General features: G+C 49.3%; 1 protein-coding gene across 1 annotated transcript in view; it reads right to left on the bottom strand.

Annotated features, from left to right (window-relative positions):
• LOC110512656 (protein sidekick-2) overlaps positions 1–17,206 on the bottom strand; it is an 88,000-nt gene that overhangs the window by 4,243 nt on the left and 66,551 nt on the right. Inside the window, exons 34-35 of the mRNA XM_090197567.1 lie at positions 5,328–5,457; positions 1–714 (exon numbers count right to left, since the gene is read on the bottom strand). The exon at positions 1–714 is cut by the window's left edge and continues 4,243 nt beyond it. Coding sequence (XP_090053693.1) covers positions 181–714; positions 5,328–5,457 — 664 coding nt within the window. The 3' untranslated portion in view covers positions 1–180. The remainder of the gene's footprint in view (positions 715–5,327; positions 5,458–17,206) is intronic.

The raw sequence follows: 17,206 nt of genomic DNA, 5'->3' as shown, positions 1-17,206 counted from the left end.
TACAATGTGATTTTCTGGATTTTTTTTCTCATTTTGTCTGTTATAGTTGAAGTGTACCTATGATGATAATTACAGCCTTCTCTGATCTTTTTAAGTGGGAGAACTTGCACAATTGGTGGCTGACTAAATACTTTTTGCCCCACTGTATGTTCCTACTGGGAGCAGTGTGTTAAACGTGGTTCAAACAAAAGAGGAGAAGCCTGCGGTAGGAGGCTGCTGGGTGGAGGAACAGCCCAAGCTGCTTGGAGGCCTACTGCTGTACAGGAGGGTCCCGTGCTGGCTGGGGGGTTCAGACACAGAACAGGACAGCAGCGAGGGAGTGGGAGTCCGGCTGCCCTTCGGCCTGAATAGTGTGCCCTGACCCTGGGGTGCCAGACCCTGGATGAGACCCCCTTGGCTACGGAGCCCCTGGAGGCCCTGGGGCTGGGGGGATGGAGAGAGGGCCCGGGGCAGCAGGGGGGGTAGTGGGGGCAGGGGTGGAGGGTGTCTCGGGGTGGTGTTGGTGGTGGGCTGGATGGGATCTTGCTCAGCCAGGGGTTGGGGGTGCAGCGGCTCTGGCTGTGTATATCCGTAGGCCGGGGGGCGAGAGACGCCCTTCTCCTGGCGGCGCCAGGAGTTATAGTAGGTGGGGTCACTGATGTAGTGGTTGACGAAGGAGTGTGTCTTCTGTTGCCCGCCCCGGTTCTGATCCACCTCGTACTCGCTGTCGCTGCCCTGGGGTCGGACAAGAAGGAATAGTGGTTTTAGTTGAGGAATGAAAATAGGTGTAGATACTAACTACATCAAACACAGTTTCAGATGAGGAGTGAGAACGGTGGGTGTAGATACTAGCTACATCAAACACAGTTTCAGATGAGGAGTGAGAACGGTGGGTGTAGATACTAGCTACATCAAACACAGTTTCAGATGAGTGAGGACTCTAGTCAGTGGGTGTAGGCAACTCAAAGCAAACACACAATAAGAAGATTAAGACTTCCTATGGGAATTATGATTCATTGTCAACCTGATTTACTAACAGCTTTGTTCTACAGGTCTAAAGGGCATGATTACCAACACGTTATAATGGTCTTCATCTAACAAAGAAAAGTTGAGACTGTCGATTAGCCTGCTACTATCTGAGATCTGTCGCCAAGCAGCTAACACACAGGTGACAGATAGCTAACAGACAGCTAACACACAGGTGACAGATAGCTAACAGACAGCTAACACACAGGTAACACACAGGTGACAGATAGCTAACAGACAGCTAACACACAGGTGACAGACAGCTAACAGACAGCTAACACACAGGTGACAGACAGCTAACAGACAGCTAACACACAGGTGACAGACAGCTAACAGACAGCTAACACACAGGTAACAGATAGCTAACAGACAGCTAACACACAGGTGACATACAGCTAACAGACAGCTAACAGACAGCTAACAGACAGCTAACAGACAGCTAACAGACAGCTAACACACAGGTGACAGATAGCTAACAGACAGCTAACACACAGGTGACAGACAGCTAACAGACAGCTAACAGACAGCTAACAGACAGCTAACAGACAGCTAACAGACAGCTAAAACACAGCTAACAGACAGCTAACAGACAGCTAACACACAGCTAACACACAGCTAACAGACAGCTAACACAAAGCTAACAGACAGCTAACACACAGCTAACACACAGCTAACAGACAGCTAACAGACAGCAAACACACAGCTAATACAGACAGCTAAAAGACAGCTAACACACAGCTAACACACAGCTAACAGACAGCTAACACAAAGCTAACAGACAGCTAACACAAAGCTAACAGACAGCTAACAGACAGCTAACACACAGCTAATACAGACAGCTAAAAGACAGCTAACAGACAGCTAACACAAAGCTAACAGACAGCTAACAGACAGCTAACACACAGCTAGCAGACAGATAACACACAGCTAACAGACAGATAACACACAGCTAACAGACAGATAACACACAGCTAACAGACAGATAACACACAGCTAACAGACAGCTAACAGATAGCTAACAGACAGCTAACAGACAGCAGGACCTACTATTATCTGGGATCTCTCTCCCAGCCGCTAACACACAGCTAACAGACAGCTAACAGACAGCTAACAGACAGCTAACACACAGCTAACAGACTGCTAACAGACAGCAGGACCTCACCCAAAGCCCTGAGGAGCACCGATCTGATACGTGTAAACAAGAGTCTCCTATAGATGGACAGAGAACAATACAACTATCACAGGAGAATGGTGGCACCCCAATTAGGGAGATGGGCTCGTGGTAATGGCTGGAGCTGAATGAGTGGAATGGTTTCCATCTGTTTGATGCCATTTCATTCAATCCGTTCCAGACATTATTCTGAAATGTCTTCCACTCCATTGAACTTTATTTCATCTTATGAAAAGAGAGGGAGAATGCTGGGAAGAGAGGGAGAACGCTGGGAAGAGAGGGAGAACGCTGGGAAGAGAGGGAGAACGCTGGAAAGAGAGGGAGAATGCTGGGAAGAGAGGGAGAATGCTGGGAAGAGAGAGATAACGCTGGGAAGAGAGGGAGAACACTGGGGAGAGAGGGAGAACGCTGGAAAGAGAGGGAGAATGCTGGGAAGAGAGGGAGAACACTGGGGAGAGAGGGAGAACGCTGGAAAGAGAGGGAGAACACTGGGGAGAGAGGGAGAACGCTGGGAAGAGAGGGAGAATGCAGGGGAGAGAGGGAGAATGCTGGGAAGAGAGGGAGAACACTGGGGAGAGAGGGAGAACGCTGGAAAGAGAGGGAGAACGCTGGGGAGAGAGGGAGAACGCTGGAAAGAGAGGGAGAACGCTGGAAAGAGAGGGAGAACACTGGGGAGAGAGGGAGAATGCTGGGAAGAGAGGGAGAATGCTGGGAAGAGAGGGAGAATGCTGGGAAGAGAGAGATAACGCTGGGAAGAGAGGGAGAACGCTGGGAAGAGAGGGAGAACGCTGGGAAGAGAGGGAGAACGCTGGGAAGAGAGGGAGTGTTGGGGGAGAGAGGGGAGGGTATGGGACTCTGTCAACGGTAACATCTGTCTTCCAACACCCTGGCTGTCTGTGTTTGCACGTACCTGTACAGCACAGTAACAACATTGTTCAACCCAACTCTGAATAAACACTGGTCTCTCCCTGGAGTCCCAAACTACTGTTATTCTACTCCCCTGCATGGCAGTCACTGTTTACCTGACACTAAGACAAATAAATGAACCGTCTCTCTCCTGCTGGAAACTACAACATCTGTCTGTCTAGCTAATAGACCACGAATACTGCTGAGGGTACAGGGGATATGATGACACACACACACACACACACACACACACACACACACACACACACACACACACACACACACACACACACACACACACACACACACACACACACACACACACACATTTTGATCGGTTGTTCTTTGGTAAGATAAACTTGTTCTATCTTTAAATGTTTTTGTTTGACCTGATCGTACGATGTGCTGACATATGTGACATAATGATTGTTGTGCACAAAGGAGCCAACTAGAAGGATGTATTGTTTTACAGCATGTTACTTACTATTGAACCTTCTCAATGTCCCTGAACAGTGTGTTTCACTATTCTACATGCTACACCTGGGTTCTCATTGTATTTTCTTCCTTATCCTGGCTTGAGCTCTGTGTGATTGAGCCTGTTGCCATGGAACTGCTACACACTGACACGTCCAGTACCTCAGATTGACATGACATTTCCTGTTCGAGTCTGAGAATTAACTGGTACTGAAGCCATGACAGGACATGAGGGATTGAGACATGAGAATAAGACCAGTCCTTCCTTCCCATGGGAGAAATAATAACTCAAATAAAAACATAGAGAGAGAGAGAGAGAGAGAGGGGGGGGGGTAGAGAGAGAGAGAGGGGGGGGTAGAGAGAGAGAGAGGGAGAGAGAGACGGAGAGAGGGAGAGAGAGAGAGAGGGGGGGTAGAGAGAGAGAGAGAGGGAGAGAGAGACGGAGAGAGGGAGAGAGAGAGAGGGGGGTGTAGAGAGAGAGAGAGAGAGAGGGAGAGAGAGACGGAGAGAGGGAGAGAGAGAGAGAGAGGGAGATGGAGAGAGGGAGAGAGAGAGAGAGAGAGGGAGAGAGAGAGGGAGATGGAGAGAGGGAGAGAGAGAGAGAGAGAGAGAGAGGGAGATGGAGAGAGAGAGAAAAAGAGAGAAATAAGAAACTCAGAGTGGGTGGGAGAAATGTCAGTCATGTCAGCTGTATTTTATGTCAATAACAGGCCATTCTAGTTGGTGGTGACGCACTTGAAACTGACCCTTCGTACTGACAATGTTTTGGTTCTTACCAATTCTACATGAGAGGAGGAAGGTGAGGATAGAACAAGACATGACAATAGATGTTACAGTGCTCTCAGTGATCGCTAGACAGAATCCAGCTCATGATGGGTTTATGTACTGTACCTGTCGTCTACAGTAACTGTACCTGTTGTCTACAGTAACTGTACCTGTCCCCTATAGTAACTGTACCTGTCATCTACAGTAACTCTACCTGTAATCTACAGTAACTGTACCTGTCATCTACAGTAACTGTACCTGTCGTCTACAGTAACTCTACCTGTTGTCTACAGTAACTCTACCTGTAATCTACAGTAACTCTACCTGTAATCTACAGTAACTGTACCTGTCATCTACAGTAACTGTACCTGTCGTCTACAGTAACTGTACCTGTCCCCTACAGTAACTGTACCTGTCATCTACAGTAACTGTACCTGTCGTCTACAGTAACTGTACCTGTCGCCTATAGTAACTGTACCTGTCATCTACAGTAACTGTACCTGTCGTCTACAGTAACTCTACCTGTCGCCTATAGTAACTGTACCTGTAATCTACAGTAACTGTACCTGTTGTCTACAGTAACTGTACCTGTCCCCTACAGTAACTGTACCTGTCCCCTATAGTAACTGTACCTGTCCCCTATAGTAACTGTACCTGTCCCCTATAGTAACTGTACCTGTCCCCTATAGTAACTGTACCTGTCCCCTATAGTAACTGTACCTGTCCCCTATAGTAACTGTACCTGTCGCCTATAGTAACTGTACCTGTCCCCTATAGTAACTGTACCTGTCCCCTATAGTAACTGTACCTGTCCCCTATAGTAACTGTACCTGTCCCCTATAGTAACTGTACCTGTCCCCTATAGTAACTGTACCTGTCCCCTATAGTAACTGTACCTGTCCCCTATAGTAACTGTACCTGTCCCCTATAGTAACTGTACCTGTAATCTACAGTAACTGTACTGGTTGTCTACAGTAACTGTACCTGTTGTCTACAGTAACTGTACCTGTGAGTCTGATATCTCAGAGTGCTTCTCAGTCAGGCTGCTGTTCTCTGCAGGGATCAGATCATTATACTTGGTACTGACATCTTCATCAGAGTAGTGTAGACTACCTGGACTGGGCCTCGGGGGAGACCTGGAGAGAGGAGGGGGGGTAAAGATGAAGGGGGAGAGGGAAAGAAAGAGAGAAAATCAAGGTCAATTTTAAGTGTTAGACAACTTGGTATTGTTTCTCTGATACAGTCTTATCTCACAGTTGGAAAGTCAAACACAGCTCGTGAGGTTGGCAGCACAGCCCACTGAACACGAGGGTCACTGTCAACCATGAGTCACTTTTGTTGGTGTCCTGAATAGAAAACATTCAGTGACCATTCTCAGTCACGTAGACTACAGAATGTCTTCTACACTATTCAAGCTTGCTGCTCATAGAACTCCAAGTTCTCCCTTTCCATTAAGTTGATTGGCTAGGCCTAAACGGCTGTTTTCCATTATGTATTGTTGTTTGTTTCCTCAGTGCAGTCTCCTAGTCAGTCAGCCAGCCAGTCAGTCAGCCAGCTAGCCAGCCAGCCAGTCTGTCAGTGCAGTCCGTCAGCCAGTCTGTCTCTCCGTCAGTCAGTCAGTCAGTCAGTCTGTCTCTCTGTCAGTCAGTCTCTCTGTCAATCAGTCTCTCTGTCAGTCTGTCTCTCTGTCAATCAGTCTCTCTGTCAACCAGTCTCTCTGTCAATCAGTCTCTCTGTCAGTCTGTCTCTCTGTCAGTCAGTCTCTCTGTCAATCAGTCTCTCTGTCAGTCAGTCAGTCAGTCAGTCTCTCTGTCAGTCAGTCTCTCTGCCAGTCAGTCTCTCTGCCTCTCCGTCAGTCAGTCAGTCAGCCAGTCAGCCAGTCAGTCTATCAGTCAGTCAGTCAGTCTCTCTGCCAGTCTGTCTCTCTGCCAGTCAGTCTATCAGTCAGTCAATCTCGCTGTCAGTCAGTCAGTCAATCTCTCTGTCAGTCAGTCTATCAGTCAGTCAGTCTATCAGTCAGTCAGTCTATCTATCAGTCAGTCAGTCAGTCTATCAGTCTATCAGTCAGTCAGTCAGTCAGTCAGTCTATCAGTCAGTCAGTCTACCAGTCAGTCAGACTATCAGTCAGTCAGTCAGTCTATCAGTCAGTCAGTCAGTCAGTCAGCCAGTCAGTCTTGAGGACAGCCTACAAAGTCTATAGTAGGAACTCAAGCAGCCAAGTCCAGCCTCCCTCTTAACATCCCTGCCTTAACATTCAACAGGCTTCCTTCTGCTTGTGTTCTGTTGAGAGTCAAGTTACACTTTATATAAGAGGTCAACACAAAGCTGCTGCCTTAACATTCAACAGGCTTCCTTCTGCTTGTGTTCTGTTGAGTGTCAAGTTACAGCATCAGACAAAGGCCAGTTATTATTGGTCAGGACAGACCCCCTGCTCCCCTGCTCCTCTGCTCCCCTGCTCCCCTGGTCCTCTGCTCCTCTGCCCTGCTCCCCTGCTCCTCTGCTCCCCTGCTCCTATGGTCCCCTGCTCCCCTGCTCCTCTGCTCCTCTGCTCCCCTGTAAACCCTGCTCCTCTGCTCTTCTGCTCCCCTGCTCCTCTGCTCTTCTGCTCCCCTGCTCCTCTGCTCCCCTGCTCCTCTGGGCCCCTGCTCCCCTGCTCCTCTGGGCCCCTGCTCCCCTGCTCCTCTGCTCCCCTGCTCCTCTGCTCCCCTGCTCCTCTGCTCCTCTGCTCCCCTGCTCCCTGCTCCCCTGCTCCCCTGCTCCTCTGCTCCCCTGCTCCCCTGCTCCTCTGCTCCCCTGCTCCCCTGCTCCTCTGCTCCCCTGCTCCCCTGCTCCCCTGCTCCTCTGCTCCTCTGCTCCCCTGCTCCTCTGCTCCCCTGCTCCTCTGGTCCTCTTGGCACAGATCTCCTCTGAGACACATGGAGCAGCTCTGTGAGAGTTCTTAGTGCACATGGCACCCTATATTCCTTATAGTCCCTATATAGTGCACAACTTTAGACCAGAGACTATGGTAAAAAAAAAAAAAAAGTAGTGCACTATATAGGGAATAGGGTGCCATTTAGAACGCATACAATGACTTATATATACACTAGATGAAAGAGAGGAGCGCTGTTTTGAAGCCACCATGCCTCCATCTTGGCACTCCCCCAACCTAGTAAAAAAATATTTTGGAAGCTTAAGAAAATAAGTTATTTTCATTTAATGCAGATACTTTTAAATGATATTATGTCCTTGAAACCTTTCATTGAAATTCTGTAAAATTCCAATGTATTCCAATGGCTGACCGGTGGCTTGTCAATGGCCAATACATAGCATGAGCAACCCAGGGTCTCTATACACCACTGTAGTCATACTTAGTTATAGGGTGAGAACACTGAACACTGTCCTCCAGACAGACACTACATCAGGATGTTGATGGCAGAGCAGACCAGAGCAACGTTTCTGTGATGTTTGTTGATAAAACACAGATAGTGTAGTTCTACTGGGCCTATCAGAGCTGGGGGAAACAACCTGTGGTATGGTTCTACTGGGCCTATCAGAGCTGGGGTAAACAACCTGTGGTATGGTTCTACTGGGTCTATCAGAGCTGGGGTAAACAACCTGTGGTATGGTTCTACTGGGCCTATCAGAGCTGGGGTAAACAACCTGTGGTATGGTTCTACTGGGCCTATCAGAGCTGGGGTAAACAACCTGTGGTATGGTTCTACTTGGCCTATCAGAGCTGGGGTAAACAACCTGTGGTATGGTTCTACTGGGCCTATCAGAGCTGGCGTAAACAACCTGTGGTATGGTTCTACTGGGTCTATCAGAGCTGGGGTAAACAACCTGTGGTATGGTTATACTGGGCCTATCAGAGCTGGGGTAAACAACCTGTGGTATGGTTCTACTGGGCCTATCAGAGCTGGGGTAAACAACCTGTGGTATGGTTCTACTGGGCCTATCAGAGCTGCAGGAAACAACCTGTGGTATGGTTCTACTGGGCCTATCAGAGCTGGGGTAAACAACCTGTGATATGGTTCTACTGGGCCTATCAGAGCTGGGGTAACCAACCTGTGGTATGGTTCTACTGGGTCTATCAGAGCTGGGGTAAACAACCTGTGGTATGGTTCTACGGGGCCTATCAGAGCTGGGGTAAACAACCTGTGGTATGGTTCTACTGGGCCTATCAGAGCTGCAGGAAACAACCTGTGGTATGGTTCTACTGGGCCTATCAGAGCTGGGGTAAACAACCTGTGATATGGTTCTACTGGGTCTATCAGAGCTGGGGTAAACAACCTGTGGTATGGTTCTACGGGGCCTATCAGAGCTGGGGTAAACAACCTGTGGTATGGTTCTACTGGGCCTATCAGAGCTGGGGTAAACAACCTGTGGTATGGTTCTACTTGGCCTATCAGAGCTGGGGGAAACAACCTGTGGTATTGTTCTACTGGGCCTATCAGAGCTGGGGTAAACAACCTGTGGTATGGTTCTACTGGGCCTATCAGAGCTGGCGTAAACAACCTGTGGTATGGTTCTACTGGGTCTATCAGAGCTGGGGTAAACAACCTGTGGTATGGTTATACTGGGCCTATCAGAGCTGGGGTAAACAACCTGTGGTATGGTTCTACTGGGCCTATCAGAGCTGGGGTAAACAACCTGTGGTATGGTTCTACTGGGCCTATCAGAGCTGCAGGAAACAACCTGTGGTATGGTTCTACTGGGCCTATCAGAGCTGGGGTAAACAACCTGTGATATGGTTCTACTGGGCCTATCAGAGCTGGGGTAACCAACCTGTGGTATGGTTCTACTGGGTCTATCAGAGCTGGGGTAAACAACCTGTGGTATGGTTCTACGGGGCCTATCAGAGCTGGGGTAAACAACCTGTGGTATGGTTCTACTGGGCCTATCAGTGCTGCAGGAAACAACCTGTGGTATGGTTCTACTGGGCCTATCAGAGCTGGGGTAAACAACCTGTGATATGGTTCTACTGGGCCTATCAGAGCTGGGGTAACCAACCTGTGGTATGATTCTACGGGGCCTATCAGAGCTGGGGTAAACAACCTGTGGTATGGTTCTACTGGGCCTATCAGAGCTGGGGTAAACAACCTGTGGTATGGTTCTACTGGGCCTATCAGAGCTGGGGTAAACAACCTGTGGTATGGTTTTACTGGGCCTATCAGAGCTGGGGTAAACAACCTGTGGTATGATTCTACTGGGCCTATCAGAGCTGGGGTAAACAACCTGTGGTATGGTTCTACTGGGCCTATCAGAGCTGGGGTAAACAACCTGTGGTATGATTCTACTGGGCCTATCAGAGCTGGGGTAAACAACCTGTGGTATGATTCTACTGGGCCTATCAGAGCTGGGGTAAACAACCTGTGGTATGGTTCTACTGGGCCTATCAGAGCTGGGGTAAACAACCTGTGGTATGGTTCTACTGGGCCTATCAGAGCTGGGGTAAACAACCTGTGGTATGGTTCTACTGGGCCTATCAGAGCTGGGGTAAACAACCTGTGGTATGATTCTACTGGGCCTATCAGAGCTGGGGTAAACAACCTGTGGTATGGTTCTACTGGGCCTATCAGAGCTGGGGTAAACAACCTGTGGTATGGTTCTACTGGGCCTATCAGAGCTGGGGTAAACAACCTGTGGTATGGTTCTACTGGGCCTATCAGAGCTGGGGTAAACAACCTGTGGTATGGTTCTACTGGGCCTATCAGAGCTGGGGTAAACAACCTGTGGTATGGTTCTACTGGGCCTATCAGAGCTGGGGTAAACAACCTGTGGTATGATTCTACTGGGCCTATCAGAGCTGGGGTAAACAACCTGTGGTATGATTCTACTGGGCCTATCAGAGCTGGGGTAAACAACCTGTGGTATGGTTCTACTGGGCCTATCAGAGCTGGGGTAAACAACCTGTGGTATGGTTCTACTGTGCCTATCAGAGCTGGGGTAAACAACCTGTGGTATGGTTCTACTGGGCCTATCAGAGCTGGGGTAAACAACCTGTGGTATGATTCTACTGGGCCTATCAGAGCTGGGGTAAACAACCTGTGGTATGGTTCTACTGGGCCTATCAGAGCTGGGGTAAACAACCTGTGGTATGATTCTACTGGGCCTATCAGAGCTGGGGTAAACAACCTGTGGTATGGTTCTACTGGGCCTATCAGAGCTGGGGTAAACAACCTGTGGTATGGTTCTACTGGGCCTATCAGAGCTGGGGGAAACAACCTGTTGGTTATGTGTTGCGGCGCGAAGCTAACGGACCTCGTGGTGGTTGAGATATTAGGATATAGTGTTCGGTTCAGAGTCCGATTCCTCCAGGGCAGGGTGAACCGATTCCTCCAGGGCAGGGGAAACAACCTGTGGTATGGTTGGTCATGTGTTGCGGCGCTAAGCTAACGGACCTCGTGGTGGTTGAGATATTAGGATATAGTCTTCGGTTCAGAGTCCGATTCCTCCAGGGCAGGGGAAACCGATTCCTCCAGGGCAGGGGAAACCGATTCCTCCAGGGCAGGGGAAACAGATTCCTCCAGGGCAGGGTGAACCGATTCCTCCAGGGCAGGGGAAACCGATTCCTCCAGGGCAGGGTGAACCGATTCCTCCAGGGCAGGGGAAACAGATTCCTCCAGGGCAGGGTGAACCGATTCCTCCAGGGCAGGGGAAACAGATTCCTCCAGGGCAGGGTGAACCGATTCCTCCAGGGCAGGGGAAACCGATTCCTCCAGGGCAGGGTGAACCGATTCCTCCAGGGCAGGGGAAACAGATTCCTCCAGGGCAGGGTGAACCGATTCCTCCAGGGCAGGGGAAACAGATTCCTCCAGGGCAGGGGAAACAGATTCCTCCAGGGCAGGGGAAACAGATTCCTCCAGGGCAGGGGAAACAGATTCCTCCAGGGCAGGGGAAACAGATTCCTCCAGGGCAGGGGAAACCGATTCCTCCAGGGCAGGGGAAACAGATTCCTCCAGGGCAGGGGAAACAGATTCCTCCAGGGCAGGGGAAACAGATTTCTCCAGGGCAGGTGAAACAGATTCCTCCAGGGAAACCAGAGAGAGCCCGTGTCTCAAATGGCACCCTGTTCCATATGGGCCCTGGTCAAAAGAAGGGCACTATATAGGGAATAGAGTGTTATTTGGGACGTAGACAGGGTGGTTCTGCAGTGCACCCATTATGGAGGAATGTGTTAGATGGATGGAGGTCGGGGGGGGGGGGGGGGGGGGCAGTGCTGGTCCCTCCCTGACTGAGGAGGCCCGGGACGGAGATCAAAGGAACCAGCGCTGCATCCTGCCTCCCTTCTCTCTGAAGTGCTCCAGTCGGGTGCAGCTTCGTTAACGACCGGCTGCACTGAGAGGGAGAGGGTGGGGTGAGGGTGGAGGGTGGGATGGAAGAAGGTAGAGGAGAGGGTGGGGTGAGGGTGGAGGGTGGGATTGAAGGAGGTAGAGGAGAGGGAGAGGGTGGGGTGAGGGTGGAGGATGGGATGGAAGGAGGTAGAGGAGAGGGAGAGGGTGGGGTGAGGGTGGACGGTGGGATGGAAGGAAGGAAGTAGAGGAGAGGGAGAAAGGAGTAGAAGTGATGGGGGAAGGCGGGAGGGGAGGAATTAGGAAATGGGTAGGGGGTACTGATCAATTATTTAAACTCTCTCTTTCCTATCGCCTCTGAATTTTAAGTAGGTCCTTCATCACAACTTCCCTCCTACTCATGTCCTCCTTATTAGCCCAAATGCTTTTGTTGCCTTACCTCTTTCATAGACCACACTGTTATGTAGTAAGTGTCTTCCAAACACCTTAGACAATCTCAATGATTTAGCCATTTCATGTGGCCTATGTAAATGTTCCCTTGTAACCTGGTACGTGAAAGATGGCACTGAGACAGAGCCGTCGTCTGTTTAATGTGGTTTAAATGGCTCTGCGTGACAAGCCGTGTCAGTCCCACCTCTTTCCATCTTACTGCACCAGGTTTAAATGGCTCTGCGGGACAAGCCGTGTCAGTCCCACCTCTTTCCATCTTACTGCACCAGGTTTAAATGGCTCTGCGGGACAAGCCGTGTCAGTCCCACCTCTTTTCACCTTACTGCACCAGGTTGAAATGGCTCTGCGGGACAAGCCGTGTCAGTCCCACCTCTTTCCATCTTACTGCACCAGGTTTAAATGGTTCTGCGGGACAAGCCGTGTCAGTCCCACCTCTTTCCATCTTACTGCACCAGGTTTAAATGGCTCTGCGGGACAAGCCGTGTCAGTCCCACCTCTTTCCATCTTACTGCACCAGGTTTAAATGGCTCTGCGGGACAAGCCGTGTCAGTCCCACCTCTTTTCACCTTACTGCACCAGGTTGAAATGGCTCTGCGGGACAAGCCGTGTCAGTCCCACCTCTTTCCATCTTACTGCACCAGGTTTAAATGGTTCTGCGGGACAAGCCGTGTCAGTCCCACCTCTTTCCATCTTACTGCACCAGGTTGAAATGGCTCTGCGGGACAAGCCGTGTCAGTCCCACCTCTTTCCATCTTACTGCACCAGGTTGAAATGGCTCTGCGGGACAAGCCGTGTCAGTCCCACCTCTTTCCATCTTACTGCACCAGGTTTAAATGGCTCTGCGGGACAAGCCGTGTCAGTCCCACCTCTTTTCACCTTACTGCACCAGGTTGAAATGGCTCTGCGGGACAAGCCGTGTCAGTCCCACCTCTTTCCATCTTACTGCACCAGGTTTAAATGACTCTAATCTCACTTAAAGACAATGACTGGTTTCTGTACTTCATTAGTATTTTGTACAGATTGATCTCACAAACCCTCTTTGGTTTGAGCTGTTGTAGCATGTCTCCGACGTTAAACCCACGGATGTAAACTACCGATGTGAGGGAGCGAGAGAGACGGAAAGAGAAATGGAGAGATAAAAATAAAGAGATAAAGATAGATAGAGAGGGAGCGTGGTCTAGACCTTCAGAGATACAGACTCTACAGTAAACATCTCAGACCTCATCCAGTAAACATCTCAGACCTCATCCTGGCCTTCAACAGAACAGACTACAGTAAACATCTCAGACCTCATCCTGGCCTTCAACAGAACAGACTACAGTAAACATCTCAGACCTCATCCTGGCCTTCAGCAGAACAGACTACAGTAAACATCTCAGACCTCATCCTGGCCTTCAACAGAACAGACTACAGTAAACATCTCAGACCTCATCCAGTAAACATCTCAGACCTCATCCTGGCCTTTAGCAGAACAGACTACAGTAAACATCTCAGACCTCATCCTGGCCTTCAACAGAACAGATTACAGTAAACATCTCAGACCTCATCCAGTAAACATCTCAGACCTCATCCTGGCCTTCAGCAGAACAGACTACAGTAAACATCTCAGACCTCATCCAGTAAACATCTCAGACCTCATCCTGGCCTTCAGCAGAACAGACATTATGGTGGAGAAAATCAATGACCTAACAGATGTTTTTCTGCTTTACTTTATGTTCTTGATGACTGAGGGGCCCCTAGAAGGAAAGGGTCATTTTCCTCGACCTGCACTCCTGAAATAACTTTATAATATGTGAACAGTGAACACGGTTAGTTACCCAAGTCATTGGCCATGAAAAGCAACCCACAGGCCCTGGCTGTCTATTCATTGAGTTCAGACCTAATCAACAGAGAGAGGTCTTCCATGAGGATAATCTTTAAAGGGGTTTGTGTCCGTTGATCAGTCTGCCTTACCACCTCTCCTCCTCCTCTCTCCCCCTGCCTTACCACCTCTCCTCCTCCTCTCTCCCCCTGCCTTACCTCCCTCGCCTCCTCCTCTCTCCCCCTGCCTTACCTCCCTCTCCTACCTTCTCTCTCCCCCTGCCTTACCTCCCTCTCCTTCCTTCTCTCTCCCCCTGCCTTACCCCCTCTCCTTCCTCCGCTCTACCCCTGCCTTACCTCCTCTCCTTCCTCCTCTCTACCCCTGCCTTACCACCTCTCCTCCTCCTCTCTCCCCCTGCCTTACCTCCATCTCCTCCTCCTCTCTCACCCTGCCTTACCTCCCTCTCCTTCCTTCTCTCTCCCCCTGCCTTACCTCCCTCTCCTTCCTTCTCTCTCCCCCTGCCTTACCCCCTCTCCTTCCTCCGCTCTACCCCTGCCTTACCTCCTCTCCTTCCTCCTCTCTACCCCTGCCTTACCACCTCTCCTCCTCCTCTCTCCCCCTGCCTTACCTCCATCTCCTCCTCCTCTCTCACCCTGCCTTACCTCCCTCTCCTTCCTTCTCTCTCCCCCTGCCTTACCTCCATCTCCTCCTCCTCTCTCACCCTGCCTTACCTCCCTCTCCTTCCTTCTCTCTCCCCCTGCCTTACCTTCCTCTCCTTCCTTCTCTCTCCCCCTGCCTTACCTCCCTCTCCTTCCTTCTCTCTCCCCCTACTTTACCCCCCTCTCCTTCCTCCTCTCTACCCCAAAATTCCTTACCTCCTCTCCTTCCTTCTCTCTCCCCCTGCCTTACCCCCTCTCATTCCTCCTCTCTCCCCCTGCCTTACCCCCCTCTCCTTCCTCCCCTCCTCTCCCCCTGCCTTACCCCCCTCTTCTTCCTCCCCTCCTCTCGCCCCCTGCCTTATCCCCCTCTCATTCCTACCCCTCCTCTCACCCTGCCTGAGGGGGGGTACCCCCTCTTCTTCCTCCCCCACCTGACTCCCTGCCTAGACTTCAATACATACACCTCAGTCCTTCCACACAGATCAGAGAGAGAAAGCACAACAGAACAGAACCCATGATGGAGCAGATGCTAAATGTATAATTGGTTCATCAGACTGTATAACAGCTAATCCATCACTCCATCCATCCTGGGGTTGTTATTGTCTGAAGATAAAGAGGCATGTTTCAACTGCAGTTGATCTCCTGAATAATCTTCTTCCTAATCAATAAGTATGCACTGAGCATGTGAGCTTTAATCCCAGCCATGAACTCTCAGAATGAGAGCTATTATCTCAGCCATGAACTCTCAGAATGAGAGCTATTATCTCAGCCATGAACTCTCAGAATGAGAGCTATTATCTCAGCCATGACCCCTCAGAATGAGAGCTATTATCTCAGCCATGAACTATCAGAATGAGAGCTATTATCTCAGCCATGAACTATCAGAATGAGAGCTATTATCTCAGCCATGACCACTCAGAATGAGAGCTTTAATCTCAGCCATGAACTATCAGAATGAGAGCTATTATCTCAGCCATGAACTATCAGAATGAGAGCTATTATCTCAGCCATGAACTATCAGAATGAGAGCTTTAATCTCAGCCATGAACTATCAGAATGAGAGCTACTTTTTCAGCCATGAACTCTCAGAATGAGAGCTTTAATCTCAGCCATGAACTCTCAGAATGTGAGCTATTATCTCAGCCATGAACTCTCAGAATGTGAGCTTTAATCTCAGCCATGAACTCTCAGAATGAGAGCTATTATCTCAGCCATGACCCCTCAGAATGAGAGCTTTAATCTCAGCCATGAAATATCAGAATGAGAGCTATTATCTCAGCCATGACCCCTCAGAATGAGAGCTATTATCTCAGCCATGACCCTCAGAATGAGAGCTATTATCTCAGCCATGACCCCTCAGAATGAGAGCTATTATCTCAGCCATGACCCTCAGAATGAGAGCTATTATCTCAGCCATGACCCCTCAGAATGAGAGCTATTATCTCAGCCATGACCCCTCAGAATGAGAGCTATTATCTCAGCCATGACCCCTCAGAATGAGAGCTATTATCTCAGCCATGACCCCTCAGAATGAGAGCTATTATCTCAGCCATGACCCCTCAGAATGAGAGCTATTATCTCAGCCATGACCCCTCAGAATGAGAGCTATTATCTCTGCCATGACCCCTCAGAATGAGAGCTTTAATCTCAGCCATGAACTATCAGAATAAGAGCTATTATCTCAGCCATGACCCCTCAGAATGAGAGCTATTATCTCAGCCATGACCCTCAGAATGAGAGCTTTAATCTCAGCCATGAACTATCAGAATGAGAGCTATTATCTCAGCCATGACCACTCAGAATGAGAGCTATTAGCTCAGCCATGACCCTCAGAATGAGAGCTATTATCTCAGCCATGACCCCTCAGAATGAGAGCTATTATCTCAGCCATGACCCTCAGAATGAGAGCTATTATCTCAGCCATGACCCCTCAGAATGAGAGCTATTATCTCAGCCATGACCCCTCAGAATGAGAGCTATTATCTCAGCCATGACCCCTCAGAATGAGAGCTATTATCTCAGCCATGACCCCTCAGAATGAGAGCTGTTATCTCAGCCATGAACTCTCAGAATGAGAGCTATTATCTCAGCCATGACCCCTCAGAATGAGAGCAATTATCTCAGCCATGACCCCTCAGAATGAGAGCTATTATCTCAGCCATGACCCCTCAGAATGAGAGCTGTTATCTCAGCCATGACCACTCAGAATAGATGGTTTATTGTGAAACATGGGGCCTTTTGGTAGCCTAGTGGTTAGAGTGTTGGACTAGTAACTGAAAGGTTGCAAGATCAAATCCCTGAGCTGACAAGGTAAAAATATGTTGTTCTGTCCCTGAACAAGGCAGTTAACCCACTGTTCCATCATTGTAAATAAGAATGTGTTCTTAACTGACTTGCCTAGTTAAATAAAATAAAAACATGAGTCTCAGAATAGATGGTTTACTGTGAAACATGAGTCTCAGAATAGATGGTTTACTGTGAAACATGACCCTCAGAATAGATGGTTTACTGTGAAACATGACCCTCAGAATAGATGGTTTACTGTGGAACATGAGTCTCAGAATAGATGGTTCACTGTGAAACATGACCCTCAGAATAGATGGTTTACTGTGAAACATGACCCTCAGAATAGATGGTTTACTGTGAAACACGATCCTCAGAATAGATGGTTTACTGTGAAACATGATCCTCAGAATAGATG

This window comes from Oncorhynchus mykiss, chromosome 13 (genome assembly GCF_057628025.1).
Source record: "Oncorhynchus mykiss isolate SJ-2025 chromosome 13, ASM5762802v1, whole genome shotgun sequence".
NCBI lineage: Eukaryota > Metazoa > Chordata > Actinopteri > Salmoniformes > Salmonidae > Oncorhynchus > Oncorhynchus mykiss.
The sequence above is the reverse complement of the archived record's forward strand: the minus strand, read 5'-3'. Positions and strand labels throughout refer to the sequence as shown.